Source organism: Ananas comosus, linkage group 7 (genome assembly GCF_001540865.1).
Source record: "Ananas comosus cultivar F153 linkage group 7, ASM154086v1, whole genome shotgun sequence".
Taxonomy (NCBI): domain Eukaryota; kingdom Viridiplantae; phylum Streptophyta; class Magnoliopsida; order Poales; family Bromeliaceae; genus Ananas; species Ananas comosus.
This window is the reverse complement of record NC_033627.1, coordinates 7,340,427-7,350,726: the sequence shown is the minus strand read 5'-3', so window position 1 is coordinate 7,350,726 and position 10,300 is coordinate 7,340,427. Positions and strand designations below refer to the sequence as shown.

The following is a 10,300-nucleotide window of genomic DNA, read 5'->3' as shown; positions in this document are numbered from 1 at the left end:
GTTTTCAGAGCCTTCCACTCAGGGCGAGGCTAGGGACCGCGGGAAGGGAGTTGCTTCGAGCTAGCTTCCTTTGAGGACGATTCGCTAGGTGGTCTACCTCTCGTTGTGTTTTATTTTGGAGAGGTTGAGAGTTCTACCAGTGTATTAGAGACCACCGTTTTTGTACTTTTGAGACAGATATTGTACTACTTGTGATTTCTTTATTGTCTAGCTTTACTTGCTCTGATATCATTAGTTGCTAGTTATTTCACCTCGTCATTTGTTCTATTCTTGCTTTTACTTCCGCTTTTATTGTAGACGCCTTATATGTGTAGACATATGGCGGGTCTGGGCACGCCACCGGGAGGGCCTCCGCCGGTCCCGGGGCGTGACATCTACCATGAGAGGGCTCAAAAAGCTCACCTCAAAACTTGCTCCAAACCATGGAGAAGATGGAGAAGATGAAGGTGATTCACTTCCAAGCTTCAATCTCCACCAATTTTTTTAATTTTAGGAGAGATTTAGAGAGAGAAAGGGAGATCTCTCTCTCCCTCCATGTATGCGTGTGTGTGTTGTGTGTGTGTGCGGGTTTTGTGCTGAAGGGATTAAGTCCCTTATACAAATCAGCCCCTCAACTATTACTCTATCACCTCGGGCAGCAGTTTAGCAGTTCGGAACAGTTGGAGCCCTTCTGAATGTCCGTTTGAGCCCAAATTTGACAGGCAGGCTCAGTTTAACGTACTGAGTAAGAATATATTTTAAGTTTTCAGTTTCGACCCCATTTGGTCACCGAAAACTGTACCGAACTGTAATCTTTATCAGATAGCTGTCGGATTTTATTTCTCACTCTACGGGTGTCAGAAAAATATGAAACTTTAAATCTAATCTCATAAAAATATTTCTGACTTATCCTCCAATTTTCATAATTTTCTGAGACTGTGCATTTTCTGCTAATTTATCTGTCCCGTTTCCAACAGAAAATTCTAAATCTTCTGTTTTCATTCCAATTTCAGCACAAGTCATTTCTGACTTATATTTTACTTCTATAAATACAATAAAAATAGTTTCTCATACTATTTTTATTTATTTTTATTTTTATACCAAAATATGGTATGTTACACTTGGTGCTTGTAAATTTTTAACCATTAGATTTATGCCTTTGATCATTTTCAACCGTTAAATTATACTATTCAACCAACCACCCACTCAACCCTAGGGGCCCACGTCATCCTAACCGCACATTGCTTAATCCAATGGCTAAAAATCTACAAGCACCAACAACTTGGTACTTTTAAAAGTATAGAAGCTCAATTATATATATATATAATGAGAGGGAGGTCCACTGCACCACCCTCTCATGCGGTCCACGAGGCCGAAGTGGCCTCGTGGACCGCGCGCGACCATAGCCTTCCAAACGCCGCGCCTTTTCCCCTTCGTCTTCCTCCACGGACTGCAACAAAATGTCAAAAACTCGATTTTTTCTCCAAAAAAAAATTTTACGAACAACTAAACATGGGAAAAAAATTTTCAACCGAAAATTGTTTTTCGGAGGGGTTTTATATAGATCCAAACACTCGCGAGTTTGGCGACGAGAGCGGCGGAGGAGAAGGACGACGAAGACGACACGGACGAGTTGGCAACGACCCTACCCGCGAGTCCGCCACCGCCGTTTTTTTGGGCGAATCGTTAGCGAATTGCGAATAATTTGCGGATAATTATTTTTGATAAAAAAAACGTGTTTTTTTTTAATTTTTCGGAAAAATACGGACACGGGCATTTAATTCGGTTATTCAAAAATTCGCGAATAATTCGCATATTATACGCGAATTAACTAACTAGGATTTAGCCTTGAATTTCCAAATTTTCTACTCCGTACGGGTACCTAGTTTCTAGTACCGATACTCAATACAAATTCAGTACCGGTACTTAGGTTTAATTTCTCAAAACTCGAGAGCTTGTTTCTCACATTTTGTATTGCGTATCAGTACCCAGCTTCCAGTATCAATACCCAGCTTCCAGTATCGATACTCAACACAAAATCTGCAGCTTTTACAGATTTAGCATTCCGAAGTCCGTTTTCGCACCCGGTTTGTACCGAAAAAACTCGGATACTCCCCAAATTTCGCCGGAACTATTTTATTAGCTTTTTAATCTAGTTCCCACCAAAACTTCATAATTATAAAAGTTCGGTATATTGTATGCGGTACTCCAAATGCTCATAATTTAATGAGTACTCGTCCATTTTATCCATAAATTTTTTTTATTAAGAAACTTAGAATCTATACCTGCAAATTTGTAGGTAATCCATAGGTACCTGCTAGCACGAGTTGAGATGCTAGGCCTATTTGTGATAAAATAGGTATGACCCAAATGGCATCCGAGCATGAATAATATACGCCTGAATGACCGAATATGTTGTAATGAGTTATTCTGAAGTGATACGCGATTTTGGAGGCATGCGTTATAGATTTGGAGATAGTTATGACGGTCGGTCTGTGTTGTGATACGGGATGTATCAGAATGCTGCATTTACATATTGATGTTGATATCAATGACACATATATCGATATCTCATCACAACCGGTGCACGTTGGAACTCAAGAATTCATTTATATCATCGTGGCATAAGAACATCCAGTACATACTAGCATGTTAAAAATTATAGTATAAAATATTAGCATCACTAATTATTTACTTTGAATAATATCCTGATCATGTGGGACGAGTGCTTAATTGTTTTTTGCAAATTGATCCTTGAATAGTGCAACCAAGCTCACGGCCTGCGCAGGATGCAGGTCAAAACTTCCGAGCCGTTCCTACCAAGTGACATGGCCCGGTACTTTCTTTTTTTTTTATGTACTCAATATATTTTTTATAGATATATTAAAATTATTTAACAAAACCAAAAATTTTTTAAAATAAACAAGTATATATTTTATATTACTAATATAAAAAAAATAAAGTGAAATAAAAAATTTTAAGATTTAAAAAATAAAATAAAATGACTTTAAGAGGCTTGGGCCTTGGATCGGCCTAACCTCTTCTGGAAATTTGATCCTTGGATCATCAATCTAGGGACTAAATTCCTAAGACTAGGTGGCCCCAAATCCTAATTCTCCCATCCCTCCAAAAATTAAAAAAATAAATTTCAAAGTTTAGACCAAAATATTTAAATTTTTTTGTAAATTTAAACAAAATTTGAAAATAAAAAATATAAAGGACCTGCACGGGCATCGCCTGGCATCATCTGGCCCTACGCATACTGTCCGGACCAAAGAGCCGTGCTGGACCGTAGGTCTAGAAAATCCAAGTCAGCATGATACCGCCCGAATTCAGAGCCGGAATAATCCGGGCCAGGCCAGCCCACGTGAGTTAATGTGGGCCGTGCTGGCAGAAAATCCAGGCCAGTCCGGCGGCACGCCCCAAATTCCGAGCTTGGGCCGAACCAGGTCAGCCCTCGGGCAGAACATGGTATGGGCCACATTACAACCTTAGATATCTGCAAATTCAGAATACTTGAACGAAAAAAAAAAGAAAAAGAAAAAGAAAAAGAACGTCACTTAAAATCTCACCGGCAAAGCTTCAAATAGTCTTAAGACGCTCATCAACTTCTGGCAGATTAATTTGCTTGTATGAGTTTGTCAATTAGAGACAAAGAAAACCTGTGATTAGTTTTAAAAGAGCAATCACCTCAGAATTCTACTTGTATCATTACGTCAACGTCTAAAAGCATACAAAGTTTCACGTATGCATCTAAAGCAATTTAAAATAGGTAAAAAAAAAACCCTGTAATAACAAAAGAAATATACAAGAAAAAAGAATAGTATACAACTATCAGGGAATCAACAATATTGTGATTTTTCTTTCTTCTTTCTTTGAGGAACTAACATCGTGGCGATAAAGCTGCAATAGGTCATAATTCATAGATGAGCTATATTTACTATCATGACACTAAAGAAATTGTTAGTCCCATACCAAAGTTCCAAGGTTCTGCAGCAGATTGTGTAAGTATCATTGAGCACCATATTTTACTGGAGCGAAACAATGCTACAAAAGCTTCTCAAATTAAGTGTACCATTGGTTGTCGAGCTGTAACACGCTTTTCTCCACAATATTTTACTTCCTTGCAAATTTCGGGTTTTTGCACATACGGATGCTTTTAGGAGTAACTTCTACTAGTTCATCTTCTTGAATGTACTCAATACAGTCATCCAAGCTGTAACTCAACGGTGTGTCAAGAACCACTGCATGTCAATAAAAGAAAACAGTTTCATGAGAGTGATAGCATGCAATATTAAGCAAAGTCAATTTGATTGGTTGAAGTTTCTGAACAACAATATTATTAGTTTGCTAGAAAAAATTACTAGGGATACGCAATGCACATTAGAGGAATAAAAGCTGAAGGTAAACTGATAGATCAGTGTTTTTAAATTCACTGACCGTTCGGAAGCAGTCTTACAGTCAATTCTTTGCATCGTTTTTGTTAGACTGTTACGATGATTAATTGATTCATAATAATAAATTTTGCAATCTTAAAATCTGGCTGTAAGGCGGGCGTCTAGCCGTGTTACATCCAGAAAGTCTCCATGAAATTTCAAGGTGTAAAATTGTCACCCATATTTTGATCATCTAGACTTTTTCTCTCCCTTTGTTCCTCACAAAAGAACATCTTAAATCTCTCCCTTTGTTTCATACAGCAGAACGTTTCTTACAGCAGAACATATTAAACAATGAAGAGAGTTTATGACATTATGCAGGTAACTGGAGTTCTCTACAAGAGATTGTGATATGACAGTGCATCATTGCTGTACATCGGAATGTATCCAAAAACCACATGCTTCAAATATTAAATTTGATGAATATTAAAACTAGCACTGCATCAAGAAAGAGCTTAAAGTGTCAAGAAATACTTTTAAAACAATAGAAACATTCTGCTTGATTCTAGTTTAGCGGCTGTTTGGTGCCACATAAAACTGCAGAAAATCGTTTTCAATGAAGTCTCTTTGGCAGACAAAGAGTTTTACACTCTTTATGCTTGGTTTGCAGGAGAAGAAAACTAATTTTCGAGCCACAGCTGTTTAATTTGAAGGAAAAGATCAATGAAAATTATTTCATATTTTTTCTTCTATTATATATGTTATATGTTATTTACATATAATAGTTACCATACTACATATATTATTTCTATAATTTTATTTGTAAATTAAATACATTCAAAATAATATTACATGACAACTATGTAATATAATATATAATAGAAACTAGACTACCATACTATTGATAGCACCAAGTCATTGGTGCTATTTGGTTTTCGGCTCTTGGATGAAAGGATGTGTGGTTAGGATAATAGTGATCTCCTACGATTAAGTGAGTGGTTGGTTGAATAGTATAATCTAACGGATGAAAATGGTCAAAGTAGATCTAACGGCGGAAAACTCGATAGCACCGAGCGCTTGGTGCTATCGATAGTATAATAGCCGAACTCTCTCTCTCTCTCTCTCTCTCTCTCTCTCTCTCTCTATATATATATATATATATATATATATATAGAGCAGGGCTGCTGTGCTCTCAGGAGCACGGAGGCCGAGGCCCTGAGCCGTTTTCGATGATGGAGTTTTCCGAATCGACGATCGGCTCTGTTAAACTTGATCTAGTGTATTTGAAGTTTCTAGAAAATAATTTTTGCGATTTTTCGATATCATTTACCTAGCAATCGAAAGGATTCAAAATCAATAATTTTTAACGGCTGAAAATAAAAATCCTATAAAAAGTGATGATATAGTACTAAAATTTTCGATCAGAAATATTCATCTTGTTGTAGATAGTATAAAGAATTTTGTATCAAAATTTCATCTGATTTGAATACTTCTACACCGTTAAACTTGAAAACGGCAGATATCAACCATTAAAAATTATGGATTTTGAATCCTTTCGATCACTAGGTAAATGATATCAGAAAATCGCAAAAATTATTTTCTACAAACTTCCAATGCGCTAGATCAAGTCTAACGAAGCCGATCGTTGATTCGAAAATTCCATCATCGAAAACAGCTCAGGAGCACGAAGGCCTCCGTGCTCCTGAGAGCACAGCAGCCCTGCTCTATATATATATATATAGAGTCCGGCTACTATGCTATCAATAGCACGAAGCACTTGGTGCTTCCAAGTTTTCCGCCATTAGATCTATCCTTTTGATCATTTTCACCCGTTAGATCATACTATTCAACCACCCACTCAACCCTAAGGGGCCCATATCATCCTAACCGCACATCTCTTAATCCAATGGCCAAAAACTCGGTAGCACCAATGACTTGGTGCTATTAATAGCATAGTAGCCTAGAACTCTCTCTCTCTATATATATATATAGGCTGGGGCTACTATACTCATATAAGTAGAGCCCTTTGTACTCATAAATTTTTGGTTGTTCAGATGAAAAAATGTGCAGTTAGGATGAGAGTGGTTACGGTTAGATTGATAGTGAGCCCCCTTACGGTTGAGTGGGCGGTTGGTTGAATAGTATAATCTAACGGGTGAAAATAATTAAAGGGTAGATCTAATGGTCAAAAACTTATGAGTACAAGAGGCTCTATACTCATAAGAGTATAGTAGCCGAACTCTATATATATATATATATATATAGAGAGAGAGAGAGAGAGAGAGAGAGAGAGAGTTGAGCTAGAATACTATCGATAGCAAACGGACTCCATTGCCACCCATTTGTTTTCGATGATAGAGCCTCCAAATCGACGATCGGCACCATTGAACATGATTTATACCATTTGAAGTGTTTAGAAATCAAATTTCAAATCTTTTCGACATCATTTGCCTAATGATTAAAGGGTTTCAAAATTTGTAATTTTAATGGTCATATGAGGTGTTTTCTCGTTTAACGACGTAAAGATATCCAAATCAATTGAATTTTTGTTAGAAAATTCTTTAAACTATTTAAAACAAGATCTATACTCTTGATCTTGATTACAAGACTCCTATCATCATTTTTTAAAGAATATTCATTTTTAGCCGTTCATTTTTGTGTCCACTCGATGGATAAGAGAACAATATCGAAAATGTATGAAATTTGATTTCCAAACACTTCAAGTGGTATAGATCATGTTCAATGGTGCCGATCGTTGATTTGGAAGCTCCATCATCGAAAACAAATGAGTGGCAACTGAGCTCGTTTGCTATCGATAGTATTCTAGCTCAACTCTCTCTCTCTCTCTCTCTCTCTCTCTCTCTCTCTCTCTCTCTCTATATATATATATATATATATATATATATATAGTTGAGCTAATACTATCTATCAATATATGAATAGTATTTACTATCACATTTTCCACCTGGATGATTATATTCAGCCACTTAACCCTAAGACATCCAATGGTCAAAGAGTTGATAGTAAACATACTATCAATAGTATTCTAGCTCCACCATATATATATATATATATTATATATGATATGAGTGAGGCTACTATGCTTCTGGAAGCACGGAGACTTTCGTGCTTCAGATCGTTTCTCATATTGCGATCTTCGAATCGTCGATCGGCTCGATTAAACTGATCTAGAGTATTTGAATACCTGAAAATAAATTTTATGATTTTTCGATATCATTTGTCCTAGTGATCGAAGGGCTCAAAATCAATAATTTTAATGGTCGTAGGTGAGCGTTTGCAAGTTTAACGGTGTAGAAATATCCAAATCAGTGAAATTTTGATAAGAAAATTCTTTATACTATATAAAATAAGATCAATACTTTGATCTAAATTTTAATGTCATATTATCATTTTGTAAAATTTTTATTTTCAGCCGTTGATTTTGAACTCTTCGTTCACTAGGCAAATATATATCGAAAAATCCATAATTATTTTTCTAGATACTTCAAATACTCTAGATCAATTAACGGAGCGATCGACGTATTCGAAGATTGCAACATGAAAAACGGCCTGGAAGCACGAAAGGCTCCGTGCTTCCAGAGGATAGTAGCCTCATCTCTCTCTCGTCTCTCTCTCTCTCTATATTATATGTATATAATAAAGAGAGAGAGAGAGAGTGGCTGGTATGCTTATGGAAGCACGGAGCCTTCCGTGCTTCCAAGTTGTTTTCGATATTCGGAGCTTTTGAATCGACAATCGGCTCCGTTAGAGTTGATCTAGAGTATTTGAAGTACCTAGAAAATAAATTTTGTGATTTTTCGTATCATTTGCCTATGATTGAAGGGAATCAAAATCAATAATTTTATGCGGGGTGAGCCGGTTGCAAGTTTACGGGTGTAGAAATATCCAAATCACATGAAATTTTGATAGAAAATCTTTATACCATATAAACAAGATCAATAACTTTGATCTAAAATTTTAATGTCATATCATCATATTTTTGTAAGATTTTTATTTTCAGCCGTTGATTTTGAGCCACTTCGATCACTAGGCAAATGATATCGAAAAATCGCAAAATTGTATTTTCTAGATACTTCAAATACTCTAGATCAAGTCTACGGAGCCGATCGTCGATTCGAAAGTTCGAACATCGAAAACAAAGTGGAAGCACGGAGCCCTCCGTGGAAATAAGCATCCTAGCCGCACTATATTATATATATATATATATATATATATATATAATATATGAACTAGGCTACTATACTATCGTAGCACGAAGCGCTCTGTACTACCAAGTTGTTTCAAATGATGCGGCTTCAAAATTGACGATCGCTACCGTTAGACTTGATCTACACTGTGAAACTATTTAGAAACTAAATTTCATAATTTTTCGATATCATTTACCTATCAACAAGTAGTCTAAAATTGAACGGCTGAAAATAAAATCTCATGAAAAATGATGATAAAGGATTTAAATTCAAGATCAGATATATTGATCTTACTCTATAATAGTGAAAAGATTTTCTATAAAATTTTCATCGCATTTGGATTGTTTTACAACCGTTAAACTCACAAACACACCACATCGGCTATTAAATACGTCAATTTTGAGATCTTTTGATCAATAGTCAAATGATGTCGAAAAAATCTGAAATTTAGTTTCCAAATACTTTTTCAATAGTGTAGACCAAGTCTAACGGAGCCGATCGTCGATTTGGAAGCCGCATCATCGAAAACAACTTGGTAGCACGGAGCGCTCCGTGCTACCGATAGGCATAGTAGCCGACTCTATATATATTATATAATTGAGCTTGAATACTTTAGAAGCACCAACCGCTTGTGTTTCTAAGCTTCTAGGCCCTTGATCTATCCTTGATTACTAATAGCCTTGATGAAACACTATTCCACCTACCACCACTACCACCATCATCTCAACTCACATCCCTCCATCCAATGGCTAAAACTCAAAGCAAATCAATACTTTTGATCTGAAATTTGAGTCTTTTTATCACTTTTTCTTTGAGATTTTTTATTTTCATCCGTTAATTTTGAAGCTACTCGTTCACTATGCAAACAAAGTCAAAAAAATTATGAAATTTGGTTTCAAATTAATTCAAACACTCGTAAATTATGTCCAATGAAACAGATCGCCGAATCGGATATCCATTCATCGAAAACAACTTACAAGCACAAATGCTTCCGTGCTTTCGAAAGCTCATTCGTCTATCTCTCTCTGTATATATGTATTATACTATAAAAAGCGGATAGGAATTGACGCGACAGAATCCTTGATGAAATAAAAAAAATATTCTAATAGATATTATAAAAAATAATTAATATACAAAACTAAAACCAAATTGAAAACAAATCATTTGGAAGATAAATAATTGAAAAATAGACCACCACGACCAATAACTATGTAAATTTAAAAAATACAAATTTAAATTTCATTTTATACAAAATTTATATTTAAATTTAAATTAATTATTAAATGTGATGTAATATCGGAATTATTTTTATACAAAATTCAGTGTCAAAATTATGAAAATTGGAGAATATATCGGAATTATTTTTATAGACAAGATTTAAGTTTCATGTCATTCCGACACCCGAAAATGAAAAATAAAATCTGACTGCATCTGCTCAGAGATTTTAGTCGGTAGGTTTTCGGTGACCCAAAAATTGTCCAAACTGAAAAGTTAAGGTTTCGTTCTTCTTATTAATTTTAAAACCAAGTCTGACTGTCAAATTTGAGCGAAAAGACAGCATTTCAGAGGGGCTCCGGCGAAAGTATCAGATTCTGAAAAGAAACCGTAGGGACCTATTTATGAAGCTAATTTCAGCTTTGGGAGGATTTATTTTGAAATTGTTTGAGCTTATCTTAAATCCCATACCTCCAGCAGCTTCCTGCGAACAGGGATTAATTCGCTTCCACTTTTCATTGA

At 35.7% G+C, this 10,300-nt stretch overlaps 1 protein-coding gene across 3 annotated transcripts in view; it reads right to left on the bottom strand.

The window, feature by feature from the left end:
- LOC109712614 (GTP-binding protein TypA/BipA homolog) overlaps positions 3,666-10,300 on the bottom strand; it is a 60,839-nt gene continuing 54,204 nt past the window's right edge. The window contains exon 15 of one of the 3 annotated variants that reach the window (XM_020236270.1): positions 3,666-4,223. In XM_020236270.1, coding sequence (XP_020091859.1) covers positions 4,203-4,223 — 21 coding nt within the window. In that variant the 3' untranslated portion in view covers positions 3,666-4,202. The remainder of the gene's footprint in view (positions 4,224-10,300) is intronic. The other 2 variants (XM_020236269.1, XM_020236271.1) reach the window with 2 other exon arrangements.